The following is a 17,333-nucleotide window of genomic DNA, read 5'->3' as shown; positions in this document are numbered from 1 at the left end:
AGACTCAGAGTCAGGGCAGGCAGGATGTAAGGACCAGGGGAACTAAGAGGCAGAAAAGACTAAAGGAGGTAGAGAAAAACATGCTGGTACTGTAGGCTCGACAAACAAGAAGAACTGACCCCAAACAGAAAACACAGGGATAAATGAGGGTAGGAAGGAAGATGGGAGACACCTGGAGGGGGTGGAGACAAACATGAGATGGGTGAAACAGATCAGGGTGGGACAGGAATCTATTTAAGACATACTACTTCATTATGTTATTGTAGATTGACATGGCATTGTGTTTTGTATCTGTCTGCTAGTGTACTGCTGTCCCTGTGCTTGACACCACTATCCCTGCATCAAGGGTTGTGTGTCAGAAATAGCCAGAAACGTATGCTGTGTGGTATACTGACAGACCTGCTATTGGTTGTAATATGTAATACTTTCTTGGTGTATTGTACTACTATGATGATTTTGTGAGAACAGAAGGGTAAGATTTAAGAGGCCACTGCAAATGTTACCCTTCTGTTCCTCCCTCAAAATGGTCCTTCTCCACTTTTTTAAAAAGGAAAGAAAAAGGTGCACTGCATGTACAATTTCTGACACTATAGTTTGGTACGATTCCATTTGAGATAAAAGTAAAGTCAGCCAACCTGGACAGACAGTCCTCTGACTGATCAAACCTTGGTGTTTGAGAGGAAAATGACAGACTGATATTATTTATTTCTACCTCCAGAGGGTAGTAGTGTTTATAATTCTTCTTATAATCATAATAGAAATACTTCAGGATGACCACATGATGTTTCAGTACACGACAAGAGATAGAATATTCCACAGGTACAATCCAGCCCAGTGACATCAGCTTCTCAGACAGGTTAATATTTCACATTGTTTACTGACTACCGTGTCATTGTGTTCAAATCAAATGTTATTTGTATAGCCCTTTCTACAAGCTATGTCACAGAGGGCCCATAGAACTGCACCTAAACCAACCTAAACCCTCAAGGAAGACAAGGAAAAACTCAGGAAAACTCATAGTTAAAACATTTAAGAAAGCCTGGGAGGAGCAATTCAGTGAGAGTTCCACTTCTCCAGAGGTGGTCGGTGACTAAGAGAGGTGCAGACCATAAGCAAAGCATAATCATGCATCAAGAGTAGAGATGGAAATAAAATGTGCAAATGGATGTTGAACACAGATAATCAGAGTTCCAACTCAGTGAAACATGAAGTCTGTTCCAGAGGAGAGAAGCTCTATATGAGAACAGCTTGATAAGAGGCGGCCACAGATAAGATTCTAGGCGTGGGGCCAAAAACATCTTGACTTCTAGCTCAGGCCTCTGCCTGCCTCCAGGTAGCCTTCTCCCTCACTCCTCAGCCTCTGTCACCCAGATCTCACACTCAGGCTCAATATCTTCTATCGTTTAGGGATAATAGTCATTTAACAGCTTAACATATGGTTTCCAGTAATATAGAATAATGATAAAAGGGGTTATTTGAGAGTTTCATTTTCAATCAGATAAATACATAATCATAACCCATCTTCATCGTTTCAACATGGTGTCAATTTCCACGTCAGTCCCTGTGGTTGACGCCTCTTCCACTGCATGAAGGGTTTCGGATTAGGAATAGCAAGAAAAGTGTGCTTGGTGTATAATACTACGATGTTCCTGGCAATTCACATTTATTGGGTGTGCTTTGCCTTCGGCAAGGGCAAAAACTTTGTTCTCTCACATATATATTATTATTATTGGGTGTGCTTTGCCTTCGGCAAGGGCACAACCTTTGTTCTCTCACATATATATTATTATTTTTATTATTCTTTTTGCCCCCCTACAACTCAGTCAATATTTGGCCTACATAGACAACCTAGGTGTCAAAAGTTTCGTCTTGGTAGCGATTGAGTTGCTTCTATTGGGATTTACGTTCCGTTGCATGGTTTAAGTGGAAATTAAGTTTTTGTGGCGAAAAGTGAAGCTAACGGTGGCTAACTTGCTAGCCACAGTCAATGACGCTACTTACGTCACTAACGTCACGAAAACTCGCGTGACTACCTCTAGCAGAACATTAGTTTAGCAGCTCGTTAACTTCTGGGAGATAGCTAAGCTAACTGCTTTACTGCAAGGCAGCTGCAGAAACGCCACAAGCAAAGAGGCCAGGGTGATAACTATTTACTCATTTTACTGTGATATGACACACAATTGTCATGTGTAATGTACAGTATAAGCTGATATTATTAAGGAAGTACATCTACTTTCGGAAACAGTAGTCTACTATTTCACTGAAGTATTAGCATCATGACATTAGCCTGTGTTGCCCGGGCAACACATACTACAGTGGTCTATGATGTAGCGTTATCTGTTTTCAATCGTTAAAATAAACATTCCTCACATATACATTTTCGTTGTAGGGTTTATTCTGACATTAGTAAACGATTTGTTGGTGAAATTACCATTACCTGTGGTTTCAAACCAGTGTAGCTCACTGCAACGCTGTAGCTTACGTGAGACGCACTACAAAAACATCTACACTACACAGCTGTTTAGGAAGTCAAACGGCAACAGAACATGTTCGGCACTCCCCTTACTTAAATCAAAAGTCTATCTAACTACTAACCTGAACTTCATTGCCACAGCCTAAACGTTGTCAATCTGTTCATGAAAATAATTAATTTCATCTTAAACCGTACAACGGAACGTTAAATCCAATTCAACCAATGCAATCGCTACCAAGAAGAACACAGCAGTAGTCTAGTACTGTACAGTACCGTAGTAGTACAATTTACCGGGGCAGCTTCTCCACACAGGGCTATATCGCATTTTGCGTTGTTACTGACAATGATCGCTACCAGTGAGCTTTTTATGAATGAGCGATTTTCCACTAAATAAATGTCAAGCTTATTTACGTTTTGGGGGGCATATTTTCAGTTAGCAGATGGTACTGTTTGAATCGCGATTCCATCTTCTACTGCCGGGTAACGTCGTAGAATAATCTTCAAAGGGGGTTCTTTATTAATGAATGAATGCAATGAGTAGGCTAAATGCCTGAAAATATCATGAGAAGGGAAAAACTTAAAATGACGTTTAAGTCATAGAGATTAGGTCAATTTTACACCGGTCTGCCCAATTTATTCGTTTTGTTTCAACGATGAGGCTGCCTCTTGCAGGGGAAATGAGAAGACATCTATTTAATTCTACACTTCACTCGTATTTTCAGTTGTAAATGAGCAGAGAAAAAAAATGCTTTTAAATCTATGTCATCTTTATAAATAATAAGTATGCATTTTTATATAAAATATACAGAAATATCAGTTGTAAAAATGTCATTCAAAAACGGACCCCTGTGCAACCGACGCAAGCAAGCACACCCTACAATTTCCCCAGAAATTGTACCCTCTCTAGTTCTGACTTACTTTACTTCAGAGGAAGGTAGTATTCCATCTGAGATGCAGGGATAGTATACTGCCCCATGATTTCTGTCGGTATTGCACCTTGCGTATGCGTATATTTAAGGGCCAGGGAGACGTGCACAAAGTACGCACCAAACGAACGCATATATAACATTAAAGCAAAAAGAGAACAGAATGCAGACAAGGATGTTACAACTTTAAACTAGAATATATACACTACCGGTCAAAAGTTTTAGAACACCCCCATTTTATCAATTTTTATTGAAATTTAAGTAGTTCAAGTCCAGTGAATAACCTGAAATGGTACTGTCATGGAAAATGATCGTGGCTCTGTGTAATCTGAATAGTCAAGAATGGCGGTTTCAATAACATTTATTTAGTTTGTACAAACTTATGATTAACAGAGTACTCTGGACCCGTCATAGCGAAGGACATGCAAGCTGTAACCTACAGATCGTTCAAGAGAGAGGTGAAGAACAACCATAAAACCCAGCATTATATAAACTTAGAACAGATGGTCCTAATCAATCAATGCAGTGGTCTCTGTGATTGGCTAGGACTGATCAGTGACAGTCTAAGACAATAAACTCCCAAGCCAGTGTCCCACAGTCCTTTGATGTAGCAGCTACTTCTCTAAGTCAGAAGATAATTAATGAAACACAGACAGAATGTCAGAAGACAAGTTTCTGAGAGTCAACAGCTTGTGTGACAGGCGGCTCACAGGACAACAGCTTCAAGCACAGCTTAACACTGGTCGAAGTAAGCAAGTCTCAGTTGATGGTTGAAATGCTGCAAAATGCTGTGGTAGCAGTTTTGGTTCAGGGTGCCACTCTGTGGAAGTCCCCGACTCTGGATCCAGCAAAAGAGCCCCCAAACCATCACTTTCAACCATGGGAAAATAAAATGTGCAAATGGATGTTGAACACATATAATCAGAGTTCCAACTCAGTGTTGTAGCGGGGTTTGCTCGTTTAAGATTAGCAATACTTAATTTATAATAAAGTATGTAGTTCTTGGGGGCACCACCTCTTATTTGTTAAAGGGACAGAGGAAACCTTATTGAATAATATTGAATAATAGCCTTCGTAATAATCAGTCTAATCTTAAGTAGTGGATTCTATGAAAGGAGGGCAGATCAGATAACGTGAGAGATACGCAAATATTATACACAATGATTTATTTAGGAACATTTCATTATAATGAACAAATACCAGATAAGTTATGGGTTAGTCAGAGTAGTACAGTGGCTGGATGCTAATGAGGGCGAGCAACACAATGGCTGTGTAGAGCGCGTGTGAAGGGGGGAGGGAGAGAGAGAGAGTGGGAGAGAGGTAGAGAGGGAAAGGTAGGCCTTTCTAGTAACAATGGACAATCAAGGGCAACTGACTTAACGAGGGTTAAGTTAAAATCGTTTGTAAACTACAATCAAACATCAACAATTAAATCACAACATGCCAATATGTCCCAAGTAAGAAATATTGCAAATCGCAGTTACTTTTGTCGGTTTGAAGAAAGGAGTCAATGGTTCGTTATGTCCAACGAATAGAAAGCAGAATCTCTCGTCAAAGTCCCGGGCGCTCAGTGAATTTGCAGGTTGAGAGGAATAGGTTAGAGAGTGACGCGTTCACCTCAGTTTAATCCTATGAACAAGCGGGGGTGATCGTACGTTTGGGGGTTTTATACTCCAAAGAACAGGGGGGGTCCCCGTGAAGGTGACCTCTTTCATTTTTTTTATTGTTTTACTGTACAGCACTTTGTGTTTCATCATGGATTTTAAAGTGCTTTATAAATAAATGTTGCTTTTTGCTTGCATTGGTCCCCACCTGGGCGTCGTCCTGAGATCTGCCCAGGTGTGAAGTGGCTCTTAGCTTTGAGTTCCGTTATTTCAACTGTCCATGGAATGCGTAAACTTCAGAATATAACAATACAACATTCATAAATGGTTTTGTTAGTATGGTACAATCATTTTGATATCAAGATTGGCTGACTTAACTATACCTGAAGGGAAGTTATAATCAAACCTCAATTAAACAACGTTCTAAGCAAATAAGAAAAGCACACATTATAATACATCAACTACTGTCATTGAAATAGTGTCCAGGAGCCATGTAGTCCTTGAGAATATGTTTGTAAATCCACAAAAGAAAGTTCTTCCTTATAAATCCTTTGTCTGATACTGAGGCCGTGTGGTCTCTGTTCCTGACCCCATGCTGGGCCAGAAGCTTTGAAGCTTCTCCTCTGGGAGATAAGGAGAAGGTGTGATGGTACCGTGCTTTGTCTGTTGACTGTGCTACAGTCTTCAAGATGACAAAAATCCCAATAAATGCGAGCAGGTTCTGGAACCCAACTGATCTTTACCCCCCAGGCATCCAATTACATACTGCTCACCTATTTTCATGTGTTATTTTACTATTGATAGTTACAGATGGTCTTCGATCTTACGCATAACACAATTGGTCACCTGTTCTGGGGGTTTCAGATTTCACTCGTACCTTAGCTTTGGTGCCTTTAACCTTGCTTAAATTTGGAGATGTACATTTTACTGCTGGGTGACAATAACAAATAACAACACCCATAGGAAATGATCAGACTAATATTCTTTATTTCTACCTCTAGAAGATAGTTGTGTTTGTAATCCATATCATGATAACCTTCTACAGGCTGTCAGGCTGTCACATCACAGAGGAAGGCTGTGCTTCTCTGAGCTCAGTTCTGAAGTCAACCTCCTTCCTGAGACAACTGGATCTAAGTAACAATGATCTGAAGGATGCCGACATGAATCTGCTCTCTGCTGGACTGGGGAATCCACTCTGCAAACTGGACACACTGAGGTCTGTATTTATGTTCTACATGAGACATTAGTAAAGTTATAATCACATAATGTATTTGTATGGTTGATTTAGACAAGAGTTTCACTCATGGCTTCATCAAAGAGAGAACTGGAGGGAATATCATCTGCAGCACCTTTATAGACTGTCATCTAAATCAGTAGCACACATAATATCACTTTCCCATTGTGGACGTGTGTGTCTTTGTGGTTGTTATGTTAATTCGTTTTTACATTTTACGAATGTTGGGGTCACTAGGAAAAGTAAGACATTTGAATTTGGGAAAAAAACAGATTTTGGAGTTTTCTCTGCTGTTAAATAAAACTACAGTCATCTTTGACCCTTATGACAACACAAGGGTTAAGATATACTATTCATCATATTATTGTACATTTGAGGGCCAGGGAGACGTGCACAAAGTAGGCACCAAACGAACGCAGGATACGTGCTGCAGCCATTCAGCATGTGTACACGTACTTAGCGTGAAGTATATTTCATCCTTAAGTGTCAGGTGCAACGCTGCTCTTTAGGAAGTTGAACACACTTTTATTGGTCATTTCACACATCACAAAACGTGACATTGGCCATTGAATTCCTTGAGGTTGGTCTTGCTACATGTAACATAACATTAAAGCAAAAAGAGAACAGAATGCAGACAAGGATGTTACAACTTTAAACTAGAATATATACACTACTGGTCAAAAGTTTTAGAACACCCCCATTTTATCAATTTTTATTGAAATGTAAGTAGTTCAAGTCCAGTGAATAACCTGAAATGGTACTGTCATGGAAAATTATCGCGGCTCTGTGTAATCTGAATAGTCAAGTCAATGGCGATTTCAATACAATTGATTTAGTTTGTACAAACTTAAGATTAACAGAGTACTCTGGACCCGTCATAGCGAAGGACATGCAAGCTGTAACCTACAGATTGTTCGAGAGAGAGGTGAAGAACAACCATAAAACCCAGCCTTATATAAACTTAGAACAGATGGTCCTAATCAATCAATGCAGTGGTCTCTGTGATTGGCTAGCACTGATCAGTGACAGTCTAAGACAATAAACTCCCAAGCCAGTGTCCCACAGTCCTTTGACATTATAAACAGGACACCAGCCCAATCCCCTGGAACCAAAAGGTTCAGGGCAGAGGGGTCAACTTGCCTAATCCTGACTCCACTCCCCCAACTTAGTGCCTTTGATGGCTGTTTATTAGATCAGTCATAAATACCTTATCTTACCATTTGTTTAAACACAAACTCAGTCTATTAAAAATACACTCTTAGTAACTATGTCAAAAATGCCATCACACTAGCACTGATCAGTGACAGTCTAAGACAATAAACTCCCAAGCCAGTGTCCCACAGTCCTTTGATGTAGCAGCTATTTCTCAAAGTCAGAAGATAATTAATGAAACACAGACAGAATGTCTGACTTGGCCATCTCCTTAGCCAAAAGGTCAGGTCGGCCTGATCAACTGATCCTCAGGTCACGGGAACTCAAGCTGACGTACTCCTTCTCCATGCCCCTGGCTCTTAGTTAGGTATCATAAATACCTTAAGACAATCTGCTACATCCATTCTACAGAGCTTGCTTCCTACAAAGCCCCAGTTCATTACATTATCTATCTATATAAAAACACATACATTGTAACTATATTCTAAAATTCCACCACAGTACAAAGGTAAGCGGTAAACTGCCAGAGGTTAAAAAAAATAGTTTAGGTTTTTCAATTAACAAAGGAAGACAGACCATAATAAACCCTTAAAAGTGTAGGTCTTTACTTTAGATAGAAATTGCCAATAAAGCCAAGGTGTCAGTGAGTACAGTTTCCTACACCATCAAAAGGCCCCTGGAAACTGGAGGAAACTCTGACAGGAAGAGGTCTGGCAGACCCAAAGCCACAACAGAATCAGAAGACAAGTCTCTGAGAGTCAACAGCTTGTGTGACAGGCGGCTCACAGGACAACAGCTTCAAGCACAGCTTAACACTGGTCGAAGTAAGCAAGTCTCAGTTGATGGTTGAAATGCTGCAAAATGCTGTGGTAGCAGTTTTGGTTCAGGGTGCCACTCACTCTGTGGAAGTCGCCGACTCTGGATCCAGCAAAAGAGCCCCCAAACCATCACTTTCAACCATGTGAAAATAAAATGTGCAAATGGATGTTGAACACAGATAATCAGAATTCCAACTCAGTGTTCTTGATGTAACCCTAATAAACACCTAGACAGTGCCAGCCTCCCTGATTGAAACATGAAGTCTGTTCCAGAGGAGAGAAGCTCTATATGACAACACCTTGTCCCCCCTTTTGTTTTTAGCTTGCAACAGTAACTCACCACAACACCCACAGGAAATGATCAGACTGATTTTCTTTATTTCTACCTCTAGAAGATAGTAGTGGTAGTAATCCATATCATGATTACATTCTACAGGCTGTCAGGCTGTCACATCACAGAGGAAGGATGTGCTTCTCTGAGCTCAGCTCTGAAGTCAACCTCCTTCCTGAGACAACTGGATCTAAGTAACAATGATCTGAAGGATGCCGGCATGAAGCTGCTCTCTGCTGGACTGGGGAATCCACTCTGCAAACTGGACACACTGAGGTCTGTATTTATGTTCTACATGAGACATTAGTAAAGTTATAATCACATAATGAATTTGTGTGGTTGATTTAGACAACAGAGTTTCACTCATGGCTTCATCAAAGAGAGAACTGGAGGGAATATCATCTGCAGCACCTTTATAGACTCTGTAATCTAAATCAGTAGCACACATAATATCACTTTCCCATTGTGGACGTGTGTGTCTTTGTGGTTGTTGTGATGGGGGAAAAAACAGATGTGGGAGTTTTCTCTGCTGTTAAATAAAACTACAGTCATCTTTGACCCTTATGACAACACAAGGGTTAAGGTATACTATTCATCATATTATTGTACATTTGAGGGCCAGGGAGACGTGCACAAAGTAGGCACCAAACGAACGCAGGATACGTGCTGCAGCCATTCAGCATGTGTACACGTACTTAGCATGAAGTATATTTCAGCCTTAAGTGTCAGGTGCAACGCTGCTCTTTAGGAAGTTGAACACACTTCTATTGGTCATTTCACACATCACAAAACGTGACATTGGCCATTGAATTCCTTGAGGTTGGTCTTGCTACATGTAACATAACATTAAAGCAAAAAGAGAACAGAAAGCAGACAAGAATGTTACAACTTTAAACTAGAAAATATACCCTACTGGTCAAAAGTTTTAGACCCCATTTTTTCATCTAATTTTTATTGAAATGTAAGTAGTTCAAGTCCAGTGAATAACCTGAATTGGTACAAAGGTAAGCGGTAAACTGCCAGAGGTTTAAAAAAAATAGTTTAGGTTTTTCAATCAACAAAGGAAGACAGACCATTATAACCCTTAAAAGTATAGGTCTTAACTTTAGATAGAAATTGCCAAGAAAACCAAGGTGTCAGTGAGTACAGTTTCCTACACCATCAAAAGGAACCTGGAAACTGGAGGAAACTCTGACATGAAGAGGTCTGGCAGACCCAAAGCCACAACAGAATCAGAAGACAAGTTTCTGAGAGTCAACAGCTTGTGTGACAGGCGGCTCACAGGACAACAGCTTCAAGCACAGCTTAACACTGGTCGAAGTAAGCAAGTCTCAGTTGATGGTTGAAATGCTGCAAAATGCTGTGGTAGCAGTTTTGGTTCAGGGTGCCACTCTGTGGAAGTCCCCGACTCTGGATCCAGCAAAAGAGCCCCCAAACCATCACTTTCAACCATGTGAAAATAAAATGTACAAATGGATGTTGAACACAGATAATCAGAGTTCCAACTCAGTGTTGTAGCGGGGTTTGCTCGTTTAAGATTAGCAATACTTAATTTATAATAAAGTATGTAGTTCTTGGGGGCACCACCTCTTATTTGTTAAAGGGACAGAGAAAAACTTATTGAATAATATTGAATAATAGCCTTCGTAATAATCAGTCTAATCTTAAGTAATGGATTCTATGAAAGTAGGGCAGATCAGATAACGTGAGAGATACGCAAATATTATACACTGATTTATTTAGGAAAATTTCATTATAATGAACAAATACCAGATAAGTTATGGGTTAGTCAGAGTAGTAGAGTGGCTGGATGCTAATGAGGGCGAGCAACACAATGGCTGTGTAGAGCGTGTGTGAAGGGGGGAGGGAGAGAGAGAGAGTGGGAGAGAGGTAGAGAGGGAAAGGTAGGCCTTTCTAGTAACAATGGACAATCAAGGGCAACTGACTTAACGAGGGTTAAGTTAAAATAATTTGTAAACTACAATCAAACATCAACAATTAAATCACAACATGCCAATATGTCACAAGTAAGAAATATTGCAAATCGCAGTTACTTTTGTCGGTTTGAAGAAAGGAGTCAATGGTTCGTTATGTCCAACGAATAGAAAGCAGAATCTCTCGTCAAAGTCCCGGGCGCTCAGTGAATTTGCAGGTTGAGAGGAATAGGTTAGAGAGTGACGCGTTCACCTCAGTTTAATCCTATGAACAAGCGGGGGTGATCGTACGTTTGGGGATTTTATACTCCAAAGAACAGGGGGGGTCCCTGTGAAGGTGACCTCTTTCATTGTTTTTATTGTTTTACTGTACAGCACTTTGTGTTTCATCATGGATTTTAAAGTGCTTTATAAATAAATGTTGCTTTTTGCTTGCATTGGTCCCCACCTGGGCGTCGTCCTGAGATCTGCCCAGGTGTGAAGTGGCTCTTAGCTTTGAGTTCCGTTATTTCAACTGTCCATGGAATGCGTAAACTTCAGAATATAACAATACAACATTCATAAATGGTTTTGTTAGTATGGTACAATCATTTTGATATCAAGATTGGCTGACTTAACTATACCTGAAGGGAAGTTATAATCAAACCTCAATTAAACAACGTTCTAAGCAAATAAGAAAAGCACACATTATAATACATCAACTACTGTCATTGAAATAGTGTCCAGGAGCCATGTAGTCCTTGAGAATATGTTTGTAAATCCACAAAAGAAAGTTCTTCCTTATAAATCCTTTGTCTGATACTGAGGCCATGTGCAGTGGCGGCTGGGAAGCCCCCGCAGCCCCCGCGAGGGGGGGGGGGCCCACTTCCTAAGGGCCCCGCCCTGCATATCAAAAAACAGACTAATGGCCAATATAAAATATATATATATATAAAAACAAGGAAAACACTTTGAGGGCGCTCATTGAGAGCCCCAAGTTTCAACTGCCAGGTAAAGGAATTCCGTAATGTAGGCAACGTAACAGATCTTCATCCACTTCCATGGGCTAAATAGTCTCAAAATCCCAGAATCTGGCAACAATGGTGCCTTTTGCGCCATTACGCCTATTGAACGCGCACATTTAAAAAATGCTAATCATTACGTTCTGCTAGATGACGGTAGAGACATGAGTAAAAGAAAATATGCAAGCAGTGCCCAAAAGCGCAGCAATAAACTGTTGTCTGAACAAGGTCGAACAAAACGAAGATTACACACTTATTTAGACCAGCCAGAGAGGAATATTAAAGACATCTCCACAGACGAAACACTACCGCAGCCGCAGGTAGCTAGCAGCAGCACGTCTTCACTAGCAACCAACAATAAATATACTTGCTTAGCCTACTTATTGGCAAGAATAAATGTTTTCCTTTCCTCCGTTGATTGTGTGTTATTTCGGCAATGCTATCCTTGGTGCTGAACTATCAGAAGGCTAGTGCTGTCTTTGGTTTTGAACAACAACAAATGTGTGGCGGCCTGCGGAAACCCTTCACATCGTGAACATTTGGGTCTTTCTGGGTATTATACATATTTGGAAACTACAAACTCTCCTGGATACAACTCTGTTCATATCACTCAGATATCTTTATCACAACTGAAGTTACATCATTTTAAAGTTGACCTGTGTCAAAAAGTTATAAGCTAGAAAATTCCATTCAAAGATTCCACTCCGTTTCATTCTAATTCTGTGGCGAATATGGAAAGAAAATCATTTTGTTCGTAATCACGTTGTGAATGTAAATGTCAGTTTAAGTATAAGCTACATTAATAACTTCTTAGCAAGTTATTTTTAGTTGTTTGGAGATGCTGCAGCACTCATAAGAGCAGGCAAACTAAGCATTTGATTTGAAATGGCTTGGAAATCTTGCTAGCTGACATGTCCAAAAACCGTTGAAATTAACTGTTTTTAATAAGTAAATATATACTTTTTGTACATTACAATGAAGTTTAGGGTGTTAACTATAGAAAACATCAAAAATCTAAATTTTGACAGAAAACGATTTTCGATCTTTTATGGCTTATAGCCAACAATGAGCGGCCGCGACATCCGACGGGTTTCCGCAGGACGCCACACAAATAGGCTGCTGTTGTGCTTTTGTTATTTTTAAACTTTTTTTATTTCTCTCTCACATATAGAGGCTATATTTAAAGGTAGACAGCAATGTATAAGATAGGATGGAAATACATTTTGAGTGGATTTAGGGGAGGGGCCTCGAGCTCCGACTTTGCGGGGGGGCCTCTGCAAAGTCCCGGCCGCCACTGGCCATGTGGCCTCTGTTTCTGACCCCATGCTGGGCCAGAAGCTTTGAAGCTTCTCCTCTGGGAGATAAGGAGAAGGTGTGATGGTACCGTGCTTTGTCTGTTGACTGTGCTACAGTCTTCAAGATGACAAAAATCCCAATAAATGCGAGCAGGTTCTGGAACCCAACTGATCTTTACCCCCCAGGCATCCAATTACATACTGCTCACCTATTTTCATGTGTTATTTTACTATTGATAGTTACAGATGGTCTTCGATCTTACGCATAACACAATTGGTCACCTGTTCTGGGGGTTTCAGATTTCACTCGTACCTTAGCTTTGGTGCCTTTGACCTTGCTTAAATTTGGAGATGTACATTTTACTGCTGGGTGACAATAACAAATAACAACACCCATAGGAAATGATCAGACTGATATTCTTTATTTCTACCTCTAGAAGATAGTTGTGTTTGTAATCCATATCATGATAACCTTCTACAGGCTGTCAGGCTGTCACATCACAGAGGAAGGCTGTGCTTCTCTGAGCTCAGTTCTGAAGTCAACCTCCTTTCTGAGACAACTGGATCTAAGTAACAATGATCTGAAGGATGCCGGCATGAAGCTGCTCTCTGCTGGACTGGGGAATCCACTCTGCAAACTGGACACACTGAGGTCTGTATTTATGTTCTACATGAGACATTAGTAAAGTTATAATCACATAATGTATTTGTATGGTTGATTTAGACAAGAGTTTCACTCATGGCTTCATCAAAGAGAGAACTGGAGGGACTATCATCTGCAGCACCTTTATGGACTCTGTAATCTAGATCAGTAGCACACATATCACTTTCCCATTGTGGACGTGTGTGTCTTTGTGGTTGTTGTGATGTTAATTATTTTATACATTTTACAAATGTTGGGGTCACTAGGAAAAGTAAGACATTTGAAGTTGGGTAAAAAAATATATATTTGGGGGTTTTCTCTGCCTCCTGTTAAATGTGCCTAAAAACGCCTAAACAGCATACCCAAAGTAAATTGGAAGCTGTTCTTGAACCATTTGGAGTACATGCATGTAAATGATCTCTTTTGAAAGCTGACACTCTGAAGTTATGTCCCCTGTTGTCAGGGCCCCTGTCAGTCCTACTAGTGTTGAGTAATAGAAGCTTGAACACAAGGAAAGTGAAAATTTATATTTCCGCCTAGATTTTGTTTTGAAAACAGAGGCCTGAAGAGGCCTAGAGGTGGTAGGTATTAGCTGGAAGACTAAATTGGACCACATGTTGAAGCCTTACCCAATTCAAATCAAAAGTCAAACATAATACCACAATATATTCATATTTGACACATGTTTTTATAAGAGTACATCCAGGCATTTTCTAAAAGGGCCTTTTGGAGACTCCAAAATGACCCTTTGTAACCAAGGTCAAATACTCAGGATAAAAAGGTATTATTTTTCATAATTGTTATCTCTAATGAAAGGTGGTACTTAGAACTATCATATATAATAGCTAAATCCCTAATTAGTATTACTGAAACACAAAAACTGAAGCATGAACACATTGGAGTGCTTTATCTGATTCCAAGGATTGGCGCACAAAGAACACTGATTCTGTCAACCATATTGCGCAATCGACTGTTATTTTGAAGGCTCCACAGACGCATACAAATGAGGTATTGGCATTTTCAGCTAGCTGTCAGCTACAAGGCTAACGAGCTAATTTCAGAGCCAGTCGAAGCCAGTTCGAGAAATTTGTTTAGAACGAGTGTGGGGGGGGGGGGGCGGGGGGGGGGCAGGACGCACAGACCTAGTTGGCTTTAGAGGGCTGTCAACGGGGCATGGAAGCTCCTATTGGGTCAAACAAGGTGTCAATCAAAAGGGGAGGGTTCAACGGACATTTTGATGCCTTCATATTGTAAATACTCCGTTGCCAACCGGAGAAAATAACACTTTTATGTGAACAAGTTGTTTCTTCCTTCGGCTAACTTGCATAATGAAACAAAGGATAATGGCTATTCATGAACGTAAAACATTGTATTTGGACGAATTACTTTACATGGTTAGATACTTTGAACCCTTGGGACTGTAAGCAGATCAAGTTTTGATGGCATGATTTGCACACCTGGACCTATTTGAACCACTTAGGGTGAGTAAAACTTTTTTCTTTGGCATTGTTGAAGGAATGTTCACCGGAAAAAGACGTTGACTTTGCTTGCTATTGCGACTTGATCTTGAATTGGTTTATTTCAATGGAAGCACAAGAATCGTAGCTTTCCAATGATGTATAACATGTGTAGCGTCTAAAAAATATATTTGTTAGAATTTAGTGCGTGTAACTGAGGGAGGGGGAGACAGCATTGTTGTCTCGCGGGCGAAACAAAGCTAGAGACACCATTCAAACCTTTAAAATGTTCACAAGACATTCAGATATTCCCAAATGATTCAGCTTTTTCAAATGTTCAGCCAATTTTGAATTATGACAGTTTGAAATACATTAAAATGTTTGCTCCTTCTTGATTTTTATGAATGAGCAGCAAGCAGAGTTAGCTATCACAGCTGCGCCATCACCGTGGCAACCAAACAAACAAGCACCAGGAAAGCAAAATAAACGTTTTTGAAACTGCAGGTAGAGTCGTATTTCTGATTGCACAGACATATAAAGAATATCTCTGGTTTCGGTCTTTCGAGTCTTGGGTCTCGGAAAATATCCTTATATTTTGTATTGGACGTACAGTTTTGCGTCTAGGTTATCTTGTTTGAGGTGTGGATTCTAGCTACATTTCTCTTATTCTCTGCCCTCAGCGCGTTAGCAATCATAGCTGCACCATCACCGTAACGACAGACACGCACCACTCAGTCTCTCACACAGGTGATTGGTACGTTTACTTGACCATGAGAAACACGATTACTAGCAATTGTCGGTTTATGCCAATAATACGATTACTCCGTTTATATGTGTAATTAGTTATGCTATTACTCAATAAACGCGTCTACATGATTCTTTTTTATTAATCGTTGTATGCTCCACGGACAAAACTTGCACCATCATCCTTCTGCAACAAAGTGTCGCCGTGTCTTCCTGTATCGGCCCTACTGCTGTATGTTTCATTCCATCAACACATTGAATCCTATTAAGAAAGCCGAGTAAACGCACTCAATGGTAGGCTACATCTGCTACTGCTATTACTATCCCAACTATAATTTCAGCTGTTAAAACGATAATAATCTTGTTACGACTAGCTAGCCTACTTCTTCTGTTTAACAGTTCAGCTTTCAGCTTCTCCCACATTGTAGGCTATTTTAGCTCTTAGCTTTGTTAAGATGATGCAGTTCAGCTTCCACACTGCCTCTTTTGTGTGACTCACACATTTTTGAAAATCATTTCAGCTTGCGGGTATTTTCTCATTTCTCACTTTTATACTTTTATACTATTAAGGTTTTTGTGCAAATTATTCTCCCTTTTAAAGTAATGGTAAATCCTTTCAAATCATTGTTGGAATGCTACTCCAGCCCCTTTCAAAAATACCTTTCGGTTGCTTTGAAGCTTCAGCTTATAACTTTTTACAAAATTTTCACTATTTTCAGCTTTTTTTTAGCATGGTCAGCTATCCCCATTCAGGTTTTCAGCATTCTCACTGCTGTTTCGCAGGAACAGCCGTTTCTAGTTTTTATTATTGTTTATTTTCGCCCCCCTAAAACTCAGTCAATATTTGGCCTACATACACAACAGCGGTGTCAAAAGGGTCGTCTTGGTAGCGATTGCGTTGCTTCTATTGGAATTTACGTTCCGTTGCATGGTTTGGGCTTAAGTTAAGTTTTTGTGCCGAAAAGTGAAGCTAACGGTGGCTAATTTGCTAGCCACAGTCACTGACGTTACTAACGTCACTACGTCACTAACGTCACGAAAACACGCGTGACTACCTTTGGCAGAACATTCGTTTCGCATCTGTTAACTTGGGGGATAGCTAGGCTAACTATAGCTTTACTGCAAGGCAGCTGCAGGAACGCCACAAGCAAAGAGGCCAGGGTGATAACTATTTACTCATTTTACTTTGTGATATGACACACAATTGTGATGTGTAATGTACAGTATAAGCTGATATTATTAAGGAAGTACATCTACTTTCGGAAACAGTAGTCTACTATTTCACTGAAGTATTAGCATCATGACATTAGCCTGTGTTGCCCGGGCAACACATACTACAGTGGTCTATGATGTAGCGTTATCTGTTTTCAATCGTTAAAATAAACATTCCTCACATATACATTTTCGTTGTAGGATTTATTCTGACATTAGTAAACGATTTGTTGGTGAAATTACCATTACCTGTGGTTTCAAACCAGTGTAGCTCACTGCAACGCTGTAGCTTACGCGAGACACACTACAAAAACATCTACACTAGACAGCTGTTTGGGAAGTCAAACGGCGACAGAACATGTTCGGCACTCCCCTTACTTAAATCAAAAGTCTATCTAACTACTAACCTGAACTTCATTGCCACATCCTAAACGTTGTCAATCTGTTCATGAAAATAATTAATTTCAGCTTAAACCGTACAACGGAACGTTAAATCCAATTCAACCAAC

General features: G+C 40.1%; 1 protein-coding gene across 1 annotated transcript in view; it reads left to right on the top strand.

Annotated features, from left to right (window-relative positions):
• The window catches only part of LOC134017785 (NACHT, LRR and PYD domains-containing protein 12-like), a 114,701-nt gene that overhangs the window by 81,280 nt on the left and 16,088 nt on the right, over positions 1–17,333 (top strand). The window contains exons 14-16 of the mRNA XM_062457796.1: positions 6,049–6,219; positions 8,644–8,814; positions 13,250–13,420. Coding sequence (XP_062313780.1) covers positions 6,049–6,219; positions 8,644–8,814; positions 13,250–13,420 — 513 coding nt within the window. The remainder of the gene's footprint in view (positions 1–6,048; positions 6,220–8,643; positions 8,815–13,249; positions 13,421–17,333) is intronic.

The sequence above is a fragment of the Osmerus eperlanus genome, chromosome 3 (assembly GCF_963692335.1).
Source record: "Osmerus eperlanus chromosome 3, fOsmEpe2.1, whole genome shotgun sequence".
NCBI lineage: Eukaryota > Metazoa > Chordata > Actinopteri > Osmeriformes > Osmeridae > Osmerus > Osmerus eperlanus.
Note: the sequence above shows the minus strand (reverse complement) of the source record. Positions and strands in the feature narration are given on the sequence as shown.